We start from the raw sequence: 19,756 nt of genomic DNA, 5'->3' as shown, positions 1-19,756 counted from the left end.
GAGTGCCTCTGGGGCCCTGCTGCTCCGCACAATCTCACACCTGAAAGCGGCCGTCCTCACAAGCAAACGAGTTCATGTAAAAACCGCCTGTGACCTATTGCATAAAAGGAAGAGTAAAACACTTTAATGTTCCAGTTACACATCCCCCCCCAACCTTGTTCCCCAGCTGCTCTTCGGGAGCCTCCTCGGGAGCCAGGACCCCGCACTCGGCTGCTCTTCCCGGCCGGTGGGGGCCCCTGGTCAGCACAGACCCACGAGTGTCTTCTTTACAGCAGTTCCTCTCCTGAGCCCCTGCTCGGCCCCATCGTCCTGACCAGATGGGCGCTGGTTGGAGAGAATCGCCAGCAGCGGGGACAGTCGCTTACGGAAAGCTGCCCGGCCGGCATGGCCAGCTCTGATGGACGGCAGACGCTCGGCCGCGGGCCGGTCCACACCCGCCACGCGGGGCCGGCCATGAGCTCGGCGCCCAGGCCTGGGGTCTCCGCTCCGCCCGCCGGGCGGCTAGGCGAGGCCTCCCCCGCTCCGCCGCCGCCGCCGCCGCCGCCGCCGCCGCCGCGGGGGCTGGGTGCCCTTGCCGGGCGGCCTGGGCAGGCCCCCGTGGAGCCCGGCCCCGCCCTGGAGCAGCCGCACCATCTCGTGGTCCTTGTGGTCCAACACGCGGGGCAGGAACAGGGAGGACTTCTGGGTGCGGCGCGCCTTGAAGCCCCTGCGGGGCCGGCCCTTGCCGTTGACCGACACGTACCACAGTCTCTCGGCGCTGGGCTGGCGCCGGGCCCCCGGCCCGCTGGGCGCCGTCCGGTAGAGCCGGGAGGCGTACGTGTTGTAGCCCAGCTCGTGGATCCGCTCCACAAACTCGCATTCCGCGTTGTAGGTCTCCTGTGGGTTTGGGCGAAGACGCCTTGGTCAGCGGCCCCGGGGCCACACGGGCATGGGGGGTCAGGGTCCCAGGGACAGCTGCTCAGCCCGCCCAGGCCCGAGCACCGCGGCCCTCCACAGCTTTGCCGAGGCCGTGCCCTCCGCCCGGCGTGCCCCTCCTCCCACCTGTGTCTGGTGAACTTGGCCTTCGGGATCGACTCAGGGCCTCTTCCTTGGCCAAGGTTTCCTGAGCACCTTGGGGGGAGGGGCTCTCTCTCCCTGTCTCCCCTCCTGGGCCCCAGCCTCCCTCAGCCTCCAGTGCAAACCCTGGAGGGTGTCCCCAGCACAGGGCCAGCAGGGACAGGGCCTGCCCGACCCCACCGCCCTGTCTGCGGGCGGCACGGACATGAGCAGGACTGACCATCTGGACGGCGGAAGGGGAGGGCACCCCAGCAGGAACAGCACAAACGAGAAAGAAGGAAGAACACCTGAGACGGGAAGGGAAGGGAGCACAGCCGGTTCTCCCTGCAAGGCTGAGCCTGGACCCCAGCCCTGGGCCTGGGGCTGGGCCTCAGGAAGCCGCTGGCCTGGCCTCTGTCCCTGCCCCAGGGTGGAAGGAGGGAGGACATGCACGGAGCGGGAGCCAGGAGCCCAGCGGGGCCAGCGCTCCGACTCGCAGGTGCTGCTCTCAGGGCCTCGGAGGGACTGGATGCAGAGACCCATGTCAGCGTGGGACAGGGCGGTGTCTGGGGTGGGAGTCCCCGCCCTCTGGGAGGCAGGCATCTGGAGGGTCGGAGGGGAAAACTCGGAATTGAAGGAGCTGTCACCAGTGTCCCCCAGGGCACCTTGAGGGGTCTCCCAGGTGTGTGTGTGTGTGTGTGTGTGTGTGTGTGTGCCTCATGCTGACTCAGTGGAGGTTTCCGTCCCATCTGCAGGCGGGTGGGCGTGCCAAGCCCCCCCTTCCCCCCCCAGGGCTTCCCTCCCTGAACTGTGCCAAGGAGCAGGGCTGGGGGTAGGCAAAGGTGGGCAGAAGGACCTGGCCTGTCCCCTGAGACTGGCCACTCAGCAGGAGCAAGAGAGCCTAGGGGTCTGCCTCTGAGAGCAGGTGACCTGCAAGCCCATTCTCAGGGGCCTCGGGCTGATGGGGGCCAGAAGGACTCGGGAAGCAAGATGTTTAAGCATCAACACCTCTTTCCCAATGGCTTGGAGATGGGGGGCGGGGAGGGGGGGAAGGGGTGTGGCTGAATTGGGGGCACCTCTCCCCATACGCCTAGCCCCTCTCTGTTCTTCCACCTACAAGTGGGGGCTCAGGACTCAGAGCTCAGTGGCAGCCTCCACGCTGTACAGCTGTGAGGGCGGCTGCACTGCAGAGAGACCCTCAACGGGACCGGACACGGTGTGGCCCACAGCACGGGCCTGTGCGGGAAGGGGTGAATGCTGGACGGAGGGAGCACGGAGGAGGGACAGGCGGATGGATGGATGAGTGGATAGGTAAGTGGGTGGATGTGGATAGATGAATAGATGGGTTGATGGACAGAGGCCTGGAAGAGGGGGCGAGGCTGGAGGCCAGTCGCCCCGTCCCCAGGTTGCGATGGTCCCGGTGGAAGGTGATGAGGCCTGAGACAGGAGGGCAGCGGCACAGGCAGGGGAGGTGAGGGGAAGGAATGGAGATCTGGAGGTCTCGTCTAGGACGAGGAGAGGGACTGGAGGTGAGACTGAGAGAGAAAGGAATCCCCCCTGACTCCCAGCTGACCCTGGGCTGAGAGGGTGGCTTGTAGGGGAGTGAGGGGAGCTGTGGCGTCCAGCTGGGGTGTGCTGCCCTCTGCCAGGGCCTCTGAGCCACCAGGGCTTACAGGGGTGACCTGTAGCTCAGAGGGAGTCAGGGGCAGGGAAGTGGTGAGCCGGCCTGGGGAGGAGACCGGCAGGCCGATGGCGAAGACGAGGGGCCCGGACAGACAGCAGGGCAGTGGGCTGGCTGGCGGCGCCTCGGATGGGGACACGCGGTGGCGGTGCCAGGGCGGCGCCGGGCTGCCTGCCGGGCGGGGAGACCTCTCCTGCCCGCGCTCTGCAAAGCCCCACCCGCTTCCACTGGACCTCCTGGCTGTGCCTGCGGGGAGACCCTCTCTTCCTCCTCCTCCTTTCCCAAAGCCAATGCCATGACACGTGGGGACAGACACCACAGTGGGCTCTGACCCCCTGGGCTCACTCAGGCCAGGCTTGGTTCTGCCTCCAAAGCCCAGGGCCTGGGCTGCCCAGGAAAGAGACGGCAGTAGCCTTCGATTCAGCCTTCCCTGCCCCACTCCGTGATGTCACCAGCGTGAACGGAGGCCCTCAGAGGTCAGACCTGCACCATCCCTGCCGGCCAGCGAGACCTCCTCCCTGGCGCCCCCGCTCTGTGAGGTACAGGTCTGAGTCCTTTCGAGACCAGAAAGTCAGTCCCACCCACCGGGGGCACCGTGCCCCAGGGCCTGGGAAGCCACACTGCTCCCTCGGGGAAAAGGCAGCAGGGCTAGGGGCACGTCCTGCAAACCACAGCCGCTGGGCGAGAAGGGCTGGGCACCGAGGTCCCTCCTCCCGGACACGCCCCTAGCCCGCGCCCCGCTGGGCCAGAGCGCCCGGCTTCTGCCTTTCCCCGCAGCAGAGCGGTGACACATGAGCGATGGAATAATGGGCCTAGAGGCGGGTTTTCCTGCCATTCTTCTGCACGGCGCTGTGCCTGGCGGCCGAAGGGGCAGGAAGTGGTGGTGTGTTTCCCTCTTAGGCGCCGATGGAGGGAGACAACCGCGTGGAGATGGTCCTGGGGCTGCGTTGCCTAGGCGACGTGCGGACGGAAAACCTCTCATTGCCCAGGAAGGTATCGGCCGAATTGCATGTAATGACTAGTTGGCGGGAGCAAATCTCCTGGTTCCATGTACTTTGCTCCGTGTGTCCCCCGCACCCGCCCTTGTGGAAGGGCATGCCAAGGCCCACAGAGTCCCAGGCGGTGGACACACTGGGTCCCCGCGGGTGTGCCTGGGACCTGGGTCCCGTCTCCCTTCCTCTGGGTTCCCTCCCAAGAGCTAGCCGCTGGGCCTCCCGCCTTTGGGGAGAAATGGCCTCCACACCGGTGGCCGGCGGCTCCCTCCGGGCCCACCCCCCGGGGAGACCGGACTCACCGATGCGTAGAGCCGTCCCCTCTTGTTCATGGCCAGGTACCGTCCGGAGAAGAGCCCCTTGATGGCCACGATGCCCACCTCCACCGCCGTTATCTCCAGGATGCCTGGGGGGGGGGGGAAGGTTCAGCACCCCCTCTGCCTCCCACGGGGCACAGAGGGGAGGGGCGAGGGCCGCCAGCCTTGCCAGAGGCTGCAGCACCCCCCCCCCCAGGAGGGGGACTTTGGGAATTCAGTGGAGAGGCATGACTGGGCGGGAGGTGAAAGAGTGGGCACCAGGGAAGGGGCTCCAAGGAGAAGAATTCAAACCTGGAGTTGGGGGGGCGGCAGAGGGGGCGGGAGAACAAAGCTACCATCGCCACACACTGACTCCAGGCCTCCGAGGACCCGGGAACAGCCCTGCCCGCTGGCTTCCTAGGATTGCTGGGCCCCGTGACCCGCCCAAGATGCGTACACGCGTCTGAGCCCGAATTCAAACTGGGCTGATGACGCAGCTCCGCTGCCTGAACTGCAGTGCCCTGGGGTACCGCATTGGGAAAGCGGGGTGCCTTGGGTGAAGCCAGTTCATCATATAATCCCAACAACACCTTAGGGTGCCGCCTGAACCCGCTGGCCTTGGCCCGGGCAGGAGTACCTGTCCCATGGGGTCGGAGGGACACAGAGGCTGGGTTACTGGGTTAGACCGGGAGCCACAAAGGGACCCGGGCTGGCTCCCTGCTGCCCTTGGTGTGTAAGACAGTTTAACTCGCGCCTAAGCGCTCTTCTGGACACGGGGGTGCTTTTCCTTGTGGGGAGGGGCAGCAAAGGCAGGGGGGGCAGGCATTGTCCCGAATGTGTCCATGGGGGCTGGGAGCTGAGGGTACCCTCTCCAGGGGGCCCAGCTCGTGACCCGGCCCCCGGCCCTCAGCAGGGACCTCAGAGCAGCCCCGGGCCACGGGAGGGAGCGCCGCGCGGGTGTGCAGGCTGCTCTGCGCGGATGAGCGGCGCTGGGACCAGAGAGACGCCTCCTGGGTGTTACCCCTTAGGGTCCCCACGGAACTGGATGCTCTGAGGTCGGAAGGGGAGCCGGGGCTTAGCGGGAACTGGGGGCTTAGCGAGAACTGGGGTGTCCCTGCGAGGCGGGCACGGCACCTCCGTGGCGGGGCCCCGCGCACAGGGCAGGCAATGGGACCGTTGGTCTCCGCCGCGCGGCTCCGGGCGAGGCGGCCCCCAAAAACGCCCTCGCGGGGCTGCGGCTTCCCCGAGGAAGCAGCGGTTCGCCGCCGCCGCCCGGGCCCACGGGGCCGCTCCCTCCGCCCCCCACGCCCGGCAGGAGGCCTCGGCCGCCCTCCCACGCTCCCCGCCGCGGCCCCACTAGGCCCCGGGCCGGGGTCTCGGGCTCCCCGCCGGGCGCACCGCGGCAGCTCCGTGGCTTTGCGCTCCCCGCGGGAGGGGCTCGGCCCGGCGGCCGGAGGTGCCCAGCCCGGCAGCCTCGCCGGGTTCTGGCTGCGGACCCTCCAGGCGGATGACCCTCGGGGCTCCCAACCCGGACCCCGAGGCCCTGGCAGTCGCTCGGTGGTCAGGGACGGAGGCTCCGAGGCTGCAGGTTCCACCCGGGAAAGGGTCCAGCGGGGGCGGCCCGGGAGCCGGCCACTCCCGCGGGGCGGAGGGAAGGATGCGCGCCCCGAGGCCGGCAGCAGGAGGAGAGGCCGTCAGAACCATCCAGAGGACGGTACATGTCCCGCCCGGTGCCTTTCCTCCGGGAAACTCAGAGAGCGCCAACGTGCTCGGCCACCAGATTCGGCCAAGCGGGGGGCCCCGGGCCGCCTGCCGCGCGCCCCTCCGACCAGCGGGCGGGCCGGGCGACAGGGCTGGTCCACGAGAGGCAGCCGCCCTGGCCCTCGGAGGTCGCGAGCCCCACCCCACCCCACCCCCAGCGCCCCCTCAAGCTCTTCTTCCGGGCCCGGCGGGGGGCTCCGGCCGCGGGGAGCGCTCCCTCCCCGGCACCCCTTCCCGGCGGCACCCTTCGAGCGCCGCCGCCCCTGCCCGCGCCCCTCCCGCCCTCCGCGGGGCCGGCGGCGGCGCGGGCCGCACTCACTGTGGGCGCTGTGCTCCAGGCTGCCGTTGACGCGGCCGCTCGGGAGCAGCTGGAGGTGGAACTTGGTGGCGCAGTAGAGCTTGCGGCGCCGCGGGGCCCCGCCGAGGTGCTCGTAGACGCCGCCGCGGCCGCCCGCATCGCGCCGCAGCCGCGCGCCGGGCCCCGCCGGCCAGCCGGGCTCCAGCAGGCTGAGCAGCAGCAGCCAGATCAGGCCCATCGCGGCATCGCGCCCGCCCCGCGGCGGCGGCGGCTGCAGGCGAGCGCGGCTCCCATGGAGGGGGCGGCGGCGGGGCCGGGCTGGGCGCGCGGGGCCGGCTCCCTCCCGCGCCCGGCGCTGCGGACTCGGGCTCGGCCGCAGCGAGGGGAGGGAGGGAGGAGAGGGGAGGGGCGGGAGAGCTGGGGAGAGGGGGGGTGTCGTGGGGAGAGACAGAGAGAGAGAGGGAGAGGGAGAGAGAGAGGGGCAGGAGAGAGAATGGATCTCCTCTAATTTTCACCCAGGCTCGGGTGAAATTTCCGTTGCTGCGCAAAACGCTGTAAGAAAAGACGGGGGTTCGGCAACAAAAGGGCGACGTGGTCCCCCGGGCGGAGGCGCGGGAGGGGCGGGAGGCCGCGCGGGTGGGGGGCCCGGCGGGCGCGGGGTCCGGGCCGGCGCCGCCCGCGCGCACTCGCCCCCGCGCACCGCCGCCGCCGTCGAGCCCCGGCTCTGCTCCGCCGCGCGCCCCGCGCCCCCGCCGCGCCCGCCGCGCTCCGCGAGGTCCCTCCCCCGCGCCGCCCCCGCCCCGGACCAATTACGCCTCCGAAAATTATAGACCGGGGCCTGGAGGCGTCCGCCCCGGGCCCCGCCGCCCCCGCCCGCCCCCCGTCAATCCCCGGCACAATGGGGCGCCGCCTAGGACTGCGGTCCGCGGAAACGACTCGCGGGGAAGTGGCGCGGACAGACGCCCATCGGAGGCGGCGCACAAGGCGGGGGCTGCGGGGCGCGATGCGGGGGGGGGGGCGCAGGGGGAGCCCCGGGCCTGTGTCCGCCCCGCCCGCCCGGGAGCCCCGCCGCGGCGCGGTCTCAGGCGGCCCACGGGGAGGGCCCGGCCGGCGGAGAGACGCTTTATCCTGTCTCGCACCCCACCCATCAGATCCGGAAGCGAAGGTTTTCGCACGTGGGGTGGGGGTGGGGGGTCTCAGAGGGTCTGGTCCCGGGGCCGGGCCGGAGAGGGGGCTGGGAAGGAGAGCGGAGAGCCGGAGAAAGGGGCCGAGAGGCGGAGAGCAAGAGAGACAGCGCAGAGAGAAAGAGAGCAGGAGAGAGGGACAGAGACCAGGAAGCAGACATGGAGACTGAGACCAGGGAGGGGTCCCCAGAGAAAAGCAGGGGAGGGGCAGTGGCCTCAGAGAAGGGAGAGGAGAGAAGAGAGGGGTGGCCGGAGGAGGGGGTATGGAGGCCCCTGCCTGGTGGGTCGGGGCAGCAGGGTAGATGCCCCCGATGGCCCTTAGACTGTGTGTGGGACTCTCGCCCCTTGGGACCCCAGTGAAGAGGGGCTGTGGATAGAGTGCTGGGCAAAGCCACACCCTCACACCCTTCTCAGTTCCCCTGGCCTCTGTTCCCCACAGCCCTCTGGCCTCTCCCCCCCCCCCCCAAAGCTCCCTGGCCTCTGTCCCCCCATAGGCCCTGGCCAGCGGACAGCAGATACTGACACAGAAGCTCAAGCAAGGGGCTTGTTCCATGGCAAGACAGGCAGGGATGGGGACAGACCCTGTGAGATCTCTCGTGGTCTAGCCACAGTCTTAGCTCCAGGTTCAGGGCTTCTGGAATGACCCATCTCATCCACCTGCATCAGGATTTGGGATCTTGGCCCTGCCCAAGGGAGGGGCAGGCTTGCAGGGCAAGGAGACCCCCTGAGCTGCAGGAGCTGCCGCACCCCACATTTCTCACAGTGTGGCCTCACACAAGGTGCCCTCAGTGAGCCCACCCTGGCATGGTCAGTGCCAAGGGCCCTGGAGGTGCCACCCGGTACCTCAGTTCCTGGGGAGGTTGTTCTGGGCCAGGCTCTGTCTGCCACCAGAAGGGTCTAAAGACCAGGCTCCTGGAGCCTGTTTTGCTGGGGACAGAGGACAGACCCTGGGGACAGAGCTGGCAGGGGACTGGCCCATCCACCCACAGAGCTGGCCTGAGCCTGGGTTTCCTGTGAGAGCACAGAGGGGCACGGTGAGGGCTGAGGCGCTGCCCTCCAGGCCGTCAGCTCTGCTCTGCTCCGGACTCAGGCAGGTCCCTCCTGAGGCGGCGTCCGTGTGAAGAAGCGAGAAGAGAGGGAGAATGGGCCTGGGGTCCAGAGAGAGACTCGGTTTCAGAGGGTGAAGCAGGCAAGACCTGCGGGGTCAGGGGGAGGGCAGGATTCCCTTTGCTGTGTAGGCCTCAGCCTCCTCCCCTGGACTCCCCTCGGGAAGATGGGGAGGAGCCAGGACATTCTGTGGCAGAAGCTCACTCAGGGTTTGCAGCTTCGCTCCTCCGCACGCCGCCACAGTGGCGCCCTGCCCGTTGTGGTCAGCCGTGGGGACCCCCAAGTGGACCTGCCCCCGGAACCGGGAGAGGGGCTTCCGTGGGGCGGGGTGGCGGGAGCGGGAGGTGTGCTGCCTCGGTTCACTGTTGTGCCCACAGTTCCTGGGGGGCAGCCCCTCAGTGCCCACTCCCTGAACGAAGGGGAGAAGGAAGGAACAAAAGAGCCAATGGCTCCGCAGCCACTTCCGTGTCCCGTGGAGTTGACCACGTAGCTCCTCTGAGATGCTGGTTCCCTGGCACATACAACGCCTCGGACATAGAGGCTCCGCAGAATGGCCGGCGCAGAGCGGGCCCGTCTCCTGGGTCCAGTGTTTGATGGAGCCGTGACGCCTCTAAGGGGGGGACAGAGCCCTCGTCACGGTTCTTCGGGGACAGTGGGCACCCACGGCGTGCGGTCCCTTCCAGTGTGACTTTGCCAGGACAGCCACGCTCGCTGGACCGTGTGGGCGCCTCTGTTCTGGAGCACTCTGAGGTCAGAGGGAGCTGTCTCAGGCCCCGCAGCAACCCCACCCTGGGCTGGCATTGGGGGGCACTCGCCCACCTGCCTGCACCCCCAACCCACTGCCCATCGCCTCTCCCTCTGGCTCCAGGCTTTGCTCACTTTCCTCTTGATCTGAATCTCCCTGACCCCTGTCTTTCCGGGCCCAGGAAGCCCCCGGCACCCCTAGGGCCTTGGCTGGGCTCTGGACATCACAGGGCTGAGGCGCAGCCAAGGGAGGGGCACCTGGTTCCGGGCATCTTCCTGGCCGGGCATGGATCTCATCACAAAGCCCTGCTGGGCCGGCTGGGCTGAGGTACCACGCACCCGCCCCGCGGCGACCTCCGCCCCTCCCCTCCAATGCGGAACCAGGTGGGGGGTGTAATGTGGTAATAGCGACCCTGCTAATTGCTTCCAAATGGTCACTGTAGCCATTTGACTAATTGGTCTCTTCCAGACCCCGGCCTGGACACCCCCAGGCCTGGCCCCAGCCCACCTCACCAGGATTCCCGAGACCTCCGCTCTGGGGGCCCCAACCCCCAGACCCCCTCCCAGCTTATCTGGTACGTGTGACCCCGCCCTCGGGTTCAGACTTCAGCTCTTCAGAGCCTTCCCCAGGAGAGGGAGCCAAGGGAGGGGATGGAACACAGAGCAGGGTCCTGTGACGGCGGTGTGTGTGTGTGTGTGTGTGTGTGTCCCAGCCTGCCCACAGGGTGACTGCCAGAGGGGGTGCTGGCTTCAGGCCCCAAACTCTGTCTAACTGTGCCCCCCCCCCCCCCGCCCCCACCCCCAGAGCAGTGGGAGAGAGCCCAGGCCTCCAGCGCCACCCAGAGCCAGCGGGCCCGGAACCCCTGAGGCAGCCCTGCCTTTGGGAGGAGAAACGGAGGCTCAGAGACCTGATGAGACTTGTCCGGGCTCCCCAGCTGGGAGGTTGGGCAAAGCCTCCATCTGTCGGCTCACCTCTGCCACCTGATCACTTCATCCCCACAGGCCGCGGACGGTCCCGGGCCGCGTGGCAGGCTTCTTTCCGCCTCTGCCATTGCTCCTGGCAGAGTGAGAAGCCATGGGCACCAGGTGTGGGACTGGAAGCAGCATCACCACACACAGCCCGGCTAGGTCTCTGCCGGTGGGTCGACCAGCTGGCTGCCCTCCCCAGCACAGCCACCCACTCCTAAGGGCAGAGCCTGGTCCCAGCACCTGACAGGAACCGACTGGTTAAGGCAGCACAGCTCCCTCTTGGGCTCCCAGATGGCACCAGTGAGGGGCTCCTTTAGTGCCCGATGTCTCAGGAAGCCAGGGCTGGACCACTGCCTGTGCCCAAGGACAGTGAGGGCTGCTGGGCGCAGAGAGGAACAAGGACCCCCTCCTCTATGTCAGCCGGACTGTGGGCTGCGTCCAGCCCCAGAATGGGGTCGCCGACCAGGAGCACCCCCGGATCATGGCCCGGCAGTCCTGAGAAGGGCTATCGGACGGAGTGAGCCCCAGCGGCAAAATCGCCCCCTGCCCCCAGCCTGCCTGGCCTTTGCCCTGCTGCTCACTCCACCTGGGGCACCGGTTGCCCTTCCCTTCTAGAAACATCTGCTATTCCTGAAGACCCTGTGCAGCACCCCTGGACGCTCCCACCGCCTCACAGAACGGGTCCCCCTCCCTCCATGCGCCCCAGTCCAGACAAGATGGCGAGGGGACGGGCCAGGAAGCAGCCGGCAGGGTGCACGCTTGCTTCTGTTCACAAGAAGGGTCCGTTCAGCACCCCAGGGTCTCTGTGCTGCTTGTCCCCACCCTGGCAGCACCCCCTCCCCTCCTCTGCGCCCATTTTGGACTCGTTTAGATTCTCCTTGTTCTTGGTGATCCAGCTGAGAGAGACCCTCCTGGGAAGGGGTGTCTCTGCATGCCATCCCCTCCGAGACTCCCTGGTGGAGTCCCTCCCCCCAGGTCCCTGCATCCAGCTCTGCTGTTCTCTGCTTTCTCAGTGCCCGCTCCCTGGGCTTGGCCTGAGCCAATCACTCCTAGATCATGAAAGAGAGAGAGGGAGGGAGGAAAGAAGGAAGGGAGAGAGAGAGGGAGGGAGGGAGGGAGCTCCCCAGCATCCCTTGTCCTGGTAATGTTGGACGTTGGAATGAAAAAAGCGGAGAAGCTGTAGGGTTGGTAGTGATGTCTGGGAGAGGAAGAGGCATGAAAGGGGTGAGAGGGAGGAAAACGGTTCTGCCCTTCGTGTTGATTTTGCTGTTGTTTTGATTTTCACTGCCTGGGTATTGTGCTGGGGAGTCTCTGGGGGGCCCTCCAGCTGGGACAGGTGTGAGGATCAGGACTGCAGGTGAGGAGGAGGAAGGAAGCGGGTGGGGCAGCGGGTTCCTACCCTGCGCCCTGGTCACCGGCTCTTTCCGGGGAGCAGCTGGTGGGAGCCGGTGGCATGAGCACATCAGGTGTGCGCCTGGGGCTGGATTCAGACGCTGCTCTTCAACGTGAGACCTGTGAGCAGAGAGCACGTCTCAGTGTCCCCACCAGGTGACCTCAGGTGGATAGCGCAGCTCAAACAAGTACCTTCTGCTCCCCAGCCCAGCCCGGGAAGCAATGACCTCATGGGTAGGCCTTGGGCCCTAGACCAGCTCTCCCAGCTTACACTCCAAACACGGACACAGCGAGATGAAAGCAGGTCCAACTCTGGCTGACCGACTGAGGGATGGGCTTGCGCAGAGCTCCCCCCTTACCCAGAGGGGAAGTTGGGGCCCAGGAGCCATGGCCTCTGGCTGTCTGAAGCCTGCACAATGGAGCTAATTGGCGTCAACAGTTTTCTCTCTTGAATTTTAAATCCTTTTAGCAGCAGATTAGGTGGCACAATGGCTGAGTTCAGGGGCCATCATTAGGCTCGGGAAGCGCTGCCTGGGTTATTGGGGTGCCCTGTGTCTCTCCTGGGGGGACATGCCGCAGGTGGAAAGAGTGCCTCTGAGCCACAATGACAGCTGGGCTGGAGCCCATACCCCCGAGGTCCCTAGCTGGCTCCTTGCTCTTGCTCGGGGTAAACAGAGGCACCCCAGCCCAACCCACACCTCTGACCTCTGCCCTGCGGTCCCGGCCTCCAGGGCTCCTGTGCTGGGGCAGGGTGGGGGGCAACCATGGCTGCTTCTCTTCCAGCTCCTGCCTTTGGTCCCTCTTGTCCCTGAAGCTTTTGATTTCACCTGCCTGTCCCCACCAGTCTACAGGTCGGCAGCCGCTGTCCCCCCAGGCACGCTGGCATGGCTCTTAACCCTTTCCGGCAGGCCCGCCCCACCGCTGCTCTGGGGTGCAGGAGCCAGGCACTGGGTGGGGGGCTCTGGGCCCAATCAAACCGGGACTAGGAACGGAACTCTGCCCAGAGTGCTAGGCCTCTCCCCACCCCACCCCCCACTATGAATGTGGGGCTTGCTGAAGAGTTTGGGGAGCATGGGTTCCCTAAAACAGAACCCCTGATAAACGGTAGTAGAGGGGCACCCCTCCCATGGCTGCTGTTCATTCTGGGGGCTCTGCAGCCGCTTTTGCCAAACTTGGGTCAGCTCGCCTGCATTGTGACCACCACCGGCGAATGCCGGGAGTGGCCCGAGCCTCTGACAGGCCATCTCTGGCTGGGGATGTGGCCTGCCGCTGGCCCTGGGGCGGGGGAAGGACAGGAAACCACAGAAGCCAGGGGAGACCCAGTTCCTGGGACCTGCCCCCGAGGGACCAGAGGTGCAAGGCCAGACACCGGGGAAGGAAGTGGCTTTCTCATCACGCGCTCTCTGCAAAGGTGTCCTCAGCACCGGACTGTCACTCCTTCCCAACTGGGCGTGTGTGGAGAGCAAGTTAGCTTGTGTCTCTACGTCTCCACTGGGATGGCTCTGCAGGGGCCGCCTGTCCAGGAGGTGCGGGAGTGTTTGTGCAAACACTGGTGGCTCCCCTGTGTGACTGAGAGCAGACAGACCACACCCAGAGGCCACTGCCCCCCCCTCCCTGGAGGCCACTGCCCCCTCCCCCCCGCCCGGAGGCCGCTGAACCCACCTGGAGACCCCACTCCCTGCAGGGCCCTCTGAAGGGGTACGGTGAGAGCACCGAGGAGCCGCTGCCTCTTATGATGAGCTCCCCAGGCTTCCGCTGCTTCCAATATCTGAGTCCATTCTCCAGGCCGATCTGACGCCCACCTACATGGGAATCGCTGTCGGAGACCCCCTGTGAGAGGAAACTACAGCCAGCTCCTCCATGAACACGTTGTCCTTCACTCACCTGCTCCTTCAAACACTCATTCATCCATCCACCATGTTCTGAGTTCCAGCTTCGTGCCAGGCCATGAGCTAAGGACACAGACAAACACATTGTTTTCTTCGGGGAGGCCGGTCGGGCGGGCAGCAACCATCTACTGCCAGGGAGAAGGTGGGTGACAAAGGTGAGTGGCACATGCAGGCTGTTTGGGCACGGGCAGGGGTACACACTGTGCCTGGGTGGGGCCAGGAAGCAGCCCCCCTCGCCCCCCCATGCTGGCTTCCTTTGGACCCTCACTTAACCGCTCAGCAAGCATCATGGGTTCCTACTCTGCTCCAAATCTCTCAAATTTTATCTCCCCACCCCCCCAAACTGCCCCAGGTTTGGGCCACACCTTCCCTTTCACGCGCACTCTCCGCTGTATCACACCTGCGTTTCGTGAACAGACAATGTTCCATTTCACAGATGAGGACACCGAGGCCCAGACGGGAACCGTGTGCTCAGGAGCGGATGAATCCAGCACGGAGAAAGAGCCAATGGGCACAGATAGTGGTGTGGTGAGGGCCTGGGGGGAGAGGGGCTGGGAAGAGAGGAGTAATGGGGGGGGGGGGGGAGATTAGGAGACGTCTGTAATACTGTCCACAACAAAACAAGAGAGAGCCAGACAGTGCTAGTCTCTGGTTGTGATTTGTGATGAGCACACCCAGACTCTGACAATAGGTGAGAACCCACTTATCAGACACTGCGGATATAGTGTTCTCTACCCACCATGTGACCTTCTAAACATCTTCAAAGTATTAATTCATGTAATCCTCCTCACAGCCCTAGTGGGTGCGGACTATGAGAAGCCTCATTTCAAAGATTAAACAAACAAACAAAAAACCCACAAAGGCACAGAGAGGGGAAGCAACTGGCCAATAGGTGTTCAGCTTCAGGGACAGAGCCAGGATTGAGGGGCAGGGAGCCGGTTCCAGAGTCTGTGCTGAACCGCCGGTCCTCGGCCCCTCAGGTGTCCAGCCTGCAGCTTTAAGGAGACTATGAAGATAAAGTACTCTGTGGGGGAAAGCTCATGGAAAAAAGAAAAAGAAAAAAAAAAAGTGAAAAGCAGCATTCAACTTTGCACACACACCATTTTGTTTGCAAACAGGTGAACATATAGACTTGTTTTATATTTTAAGAAACCTGCCCTGGGTCTGTTCCTGGGGGCCAGGTCCTGGCAGGGGCCAGACACCAAACACCAGACACCGGAGTGACTAGCGTGGAGGAATGGGGCGGGAGGGGCCTTCCTCCGTTTCCTCTCCTGCCCACTCGCCATTGTCTGCACAACAAAAATAACTCACTCGCCGGTGAATGGGTTTCTTTCAAGTGTCACTTTAGAATTCCTTCTGGATTCTCCGGGCTCGCTCAGGTGCCTGGGATGAGAGGAAAGGGGTCCATCATCCGGGCTCAGGACAGAGAGGGGGACAGGAGTCCCGCCTGCCTGCGCCGGGCTCTGAGGCTCAGAGTGCATGGCCTGAAAGAAAAACGGCATTTCCCTAGGCCCACAGGGACATCCAGGTAACCAGACCCCAGGTACACCGCTCCGTGTGCGAGGCCGGACGCTCGGACGCTCCACACACAGGGGTCCTCAAACTTTTTAAAGTGGGGGCCAGATCACGGTCCCTCAGAGAGCTGGAGGGCCGGACTATATGAACTACTAATTCCTACTGTAACACCTCGGCTGCGCTCACTGCCCAAAAAACCTGGCGGGCCGGATCAGACTCCTCTGCGGGCCGCATGTGGCCCGCGGGCCATAGTTTGAAGACCCCTGCTCCACAGGCTCCAGCTCTGCGGACACTTCTCCAACCCCAAACCCACCAGGCACTGGCTTTGTCGAGAGGGCGGGCCAGCAGCTGTGGTTTGAGGTGGGGGCTGAGGCTCAGACATTCTGCAGCCACTGGTGCTGTCGACATGGGTTTGCAGAGCTTGGGGCCACTTCTGTCACAGCTGAGGTGCGTGGCGTGAGCTCACCCACGGAAAGCTACTTGCTCCCATGGACGAGTGCCCACCTGCCATTGCGGGGGCGGGGGGGGAGTGGGGAGGGGTCTTGATAGCAGCTTGGGACCTGGGTCTGGGTTCCAGGGTTCCAGTGCCAGGAAGAAAAGTCCCCACAACTCTGGCTGTAAAAACCAGTAGGAACTGAGGCTGAGGGAGATGCAGGCTGCTGGAGTTCCAGGCAGTTCCTCTTAAAGGGCCAGTGCACCGACTTCCTCAGATTCGCTCCCTCTGAGTTCTAGTGCTGGTGCAGCAGCTCGAAAGGCACCAGGGACACAGCGTGCTCAGTGCAGTCAGCCTCTGCCCTCAGACCAACCCATGCTGTGACCTGACTGCTCTGTGCCTCAGCTTCTGTGTCTGTAAAATGGACACATAGTAACACTCACTTCATAGGGTCTTTATGATGACAAACCCTTTCATACGGCTCCACAGGTAGTGAATATGGGAATGATGTCACGAGCTATGACTCCTCAACCCTGACAGCACCCCTGGGAGGGGCCTTCTGGTCCTCCTTTGCAGGTGAGAAGGGAAGTAAGAGGCCCAGGGTCATGGGGAGGTGCTTTATATTTGTCTGGGCCTGTTCCTGGATGCCTCCCTCAAGATGGGTCATCCCTGGGTCCCAGGTCCTGGGGGGGTGCGGCCAGCTCATCCCCATGGTACTCGAAGCAGCTGAGAATCCCACCAGACCCGGAGACAATGAAAAGAACAAAATAATTGGTTTTTATTTTTTACTTAAACTTATTTTAAAGGACACTTTACACCTTTATCAAGAATGGAGAGCAGCATCACTTTCCCTAATTACAAGGTAACTTTAAAAATAAATTCAAGGAGAATCCAAGATGGCTGCACAGGTAAACACCTAGCCGCAGCTGCACACAACAATTTCAATTAAATACAACTAAAATATAAAATGGACATTACCCAGAACTACAGGAATGTCGACTGACTGGAAATTCTACAACGAGAAGCAAGGAGAAAACCAGAAGGAAGAGCGGAGGAGCTGTAAAAGCCTAAGGTACGGAGACACGCGGCGCGCGGAGAGGACGGAGCCGGAGAGGAGGGGCGGCTGAGTGCCTGGCTGGCGTTCCCTAGTGGGAAGGAGATAAAAGCTCCGACTGTGCTGGGCCCCAGTTCCGACTGCTCTGAACCCCAGTTCTAGGCCAGACCCTGGGGACCCAGGCTCATCCATAGGGAGCTGGGCTGTAAGGCGGAACCCCGGGGTAGGGGCAAAAGGAGGTCCCGGAGGCGCACACATTGCGTGCAGAGAAGGGATGGTTGGCTGTGCCACAGGATTGCCCTGGCGGGAAGGAGACAAAAGCTCTGGACTGCTCTGAACGCCAACTCCAACTCCACTTACAACTGAACTGAACCCCAGTTCCGGGCTCATTGGGGGAGAGCCTAGACTGTTTGGTAGCAGGTGAAAATTGAGGGCACCTTTCTCTCAGAGGTGCTTGCAACGAGTACTGAAGGACCCTAGGGATTACTGAGACTCAGGAACCACATAGGGTGGGGCTGAAGGAAGCCAAGGCTGTAGGCTCCACCCTGAAACCCCGCCCCATCAGGGAAGCTGTGAAAATGCCGAGACAACGAAATAGATCACAAACGAAAGAAATGGAGGACAAAAAGCGACTGGATATAGAGTTCAAATCTACGCTTATAAGGTTTTTCAAGAATTTCCTAGAAAAGGTCCATAAGACCTATGAGGATATGAAAAGGATCAACTAGAATTAATAAGGAATCAACAAGAAATGATAAGGGATAAACAAGAAATAAAGAATACATTATCTGAAATAAAAAATATTATACAGAGTCCTAAAACCAAAATGGAAGATCGCAAGAATCAAGTCAAAGATTTGGAACATAAAGAGCCAGAAGACACTCCTCCGCAGAAGCAAGAAGGCAAGAGAATCCAGAAAATTGAAGATAATGTAAGAAACCTCTGGGACAACTTCAAGTGAACCAACATCAGAATTATGGGGGTCCCAGAAGATGAGAGAGAGCAAGATATCAAAAACATACGGAAAGAAATAGTTACAGAAAACTTCCCCCACCTGGTGAAAGAATTAGACTTACAAGTCCAGGAAGCGCACAGAACTCCAAACAAAAGGAATCCAAAGAGGACCACACCAAGACACATCATAATTAAAATCCCAAGAGCAAAAGACAAAGAGAGAATATTAAAAGCAGCAAGAGCAAAGCAGGTAGTTACCTATAAAGGAGCACCCATACAATTGTCAGCTGATTTCTCAACAGAAACCATGCAGGCCAGATGGGAATGGCAAGAAATATTCAAGATGATGAATAGTAAGAACCTACAGCCAAAGATAATCTACCCAGCAAAGCTATCACTCAGAATCAAAGGCCAGATAAAGAGCTTCACTAATAAAAAAAAAGCTAAAGGAGTTCATCACCACCAAACCAGAATTATATGAATTGCTGAAGGGGGTTCTTTCAGAAGAGAAAGTAAATAAAGATAAAAATTATGAACAACAAATACGTAACTATCAACAAGTGAATCTAAAAACCAAGGAAATTTAAAAAAAAAATCTGATGAACAATATTAACTGTTGAATATAATAGAATCAGAGGTATGGAAGGGGAGTGAACTGACGATTCTTGGGGAAAAGGGGAGAGGGGGATGTGGGAAGAGACTGAACATAAACTGTGCACCTATGGATGAGGACAATGGGGGGTAGGGAAAGGGCAGAGGGTTGGGTGGGAACCTGGTGGAGGAGAGCAATGCAGTGGGGGTGGGGGTGGGGGAAAGGAACATTTGTAATAATTTGAACAATAAAAATTTATTTAAAAACAAACAAACAAACAAATAAATAAATAAAAATTCAACAAGGGGGTTCCCGTTAAATGGCGGTGTATGTCCATGCAGTCCTTGCATCGCCCCATGACCACATCAAAGTTACAACTAAGCTACAGAACAGCCATTACTCAGGACCACCTGAAATCGAGCTGAATAGAAGCTCTACGATTGAGGATGTAAAGAAGAAGCCACATGGAGACTGGTCGGAGGGGCAGAAATGCAGAACTGGCTGGTCTAAGGCTCACGTGTGGCGGACAAAAATTGTGAGACATATCTCCCCGGTGACGTCCCGCCTGAGGAGACACAGGAAACAGCTTGGGTGGGTGGGAACGTTGCATGGGGCTGGGTCTCAGGGTATCACTAGGGCCTGGCAAAAAGCATGAGCCAGGTTGATGGAGACTGGCTCTGTGGGGGGGAAGGCTCAGAAGAGGAACAGTGGCCTCTGCCTGCACTTCTGTCTGGAGAAAGCTGTCCCTCCAGCCCTCACCCTGACACCGGACAATTCAGTTCTGCTCCGTATGTCCCTGGTGCCTTTTGAGCTGCTGCACCAGCACTAGAACTCAGAGGGAGCGAATCTGAGGAAGTCGGTGCACGGGCCCTTTAAGAGGAACTGCCTGGAACTCCAGCAGCCTCCATCTCCCTCAGCCTCAGTTCCTACTGGTTTTTACAGCCAGAGTTGTGGGGACTTTTCTTCCTGGCACTGGAACCCTGGAACCCTGGAACCCAGGCCCAGGTCCCAAGCTGCTGTCCTCCCTGGGCCTGCCCTCCAGTCCTGGGGGATCAGGGCAGATAGATGACACTCCTCCTTCAGAGCATTCTGGACCCCCAACCACCCCCAGCCCCGTTTGTCTGGTTTTAAAGGGACACTGTAGTCTTTAAAATTCATTCATCTTCAAAGTCAGGAAAAGAAAAGGCTGTGGAAGGGCACGGTGAGTGGCTTGGAGGACTTTGTGTAAGCACCTGAAATGATGACTAACCCCAGCCCTGTGACCAAGGAGTTGGTGGCCTTGGGACACCGTCACTGGAGGAGCTGATCCAGTCTGAAGGGGTTGGGGATGGAGAGGTGGGGCAGGCAGGCAGGTGGCACCATGTCCCCTCCCAACAACTCTGCTCAGCAGCGTCCACTGCCTACATCAGACCCTCAGGTGTGGAGCGACCTGCGAGGCTGCTCCTGGGCCTGGAATAGTGACGGCTGCTAGTAACTGCTGGTCGTAGTGTCTGCGGCGGCTGTAACCAAGCTCCACAGACTGGGGACTGAGAGTGACAGGAATTCATTCTCTCACAGTTCCAGAGGCTGAAGGTCTGAAATCAAGGTGCCAGAAGGCTCTGGGGGAGAAGCCCTCCGTGTCTCTCAGCCTCTGGGGCTCAGGCGTTCCTTGGCTCGTGGCCACATCCCTCCAGTCTCTGACCCCATCATCACACGGCCTTCTGTCCTGTGTGGGTCTCTATCTCTCTTATCTCTTTTCCTAAGGACACCCGTGGAAGGTGAGGAATTGGGGGGCGGAGGGGAGGAGGAATGAAAAAAGGGGAAGGGATTAGCCAAGGAATATATATGCATAATCCATGGACTTACACAACGGTGTGGTGA

The 19,756-nt window shown here is 62.0% G+C and overlaps 2 protein-coding genes across 2 annotated transcripts in view; both read right to left on the bottom strand.

Annotated features, from left to right (window-relative positions):
• Positions 1-348: 348 nt before the first annotated feature.
• On the bottom strand, positions 349-6,546 carry FGF3 (fibroblast growth factor 3). Its single transcript, XM_084896007.1, has 3 exons — positions 6,085-6,546; positions 4,011-4,114; positions 349-876 (listed from the first exon to the last, which is right to left on the bottom strand). The coding sequence occupies exons 1-3, from the start codon at positions 6,299-6,301 to the stop codon at positions 502-504; spliced, it is 696 nt and encodes a 231-aa protein (XP_084752133.1). The 5' UTR covers positions 6,302-6,546; the 3' UTR covers positions 349-501.
• An 8,422-nt stretch (positions 6,547-14,968) lies between these two features.
• LOC311627872 (uncharacterized protein) overlaps positions 14,969-19,756 on the bottom strand; it is a 389,410-nt gene continuing 384,622 nt past the window's right edge. Inside the window, exon 9 of the mRNA XM_084894580.1 lies at positions 14,969-15,138. The gene's annotated coding sequence lies outside the window, so the exon portion shown is untranslated. The remainder of the gene's footprint in view (positions 15,139-19,756) is intronic.

The sequence above is a fragment of the Pipistrellus hanaki genome (assembly GCF_964339955.1).
Source record: "Pipistrellus hanaki genome assembly, chromosome: 9".
In the NCBI taxonomy this organism is placed as follows: Eukaryota; Metazoa; Chordata; class Mammalia; order Chiroptera; family Vespertilionidae; genus Pipistrellus; species Pipistrellus hanaki.
The sequence above is the reverse complement of the archived record's forward strand: the minus strand, read 5'-3'. Positions and strand labels throughout refer to the sequence as shown.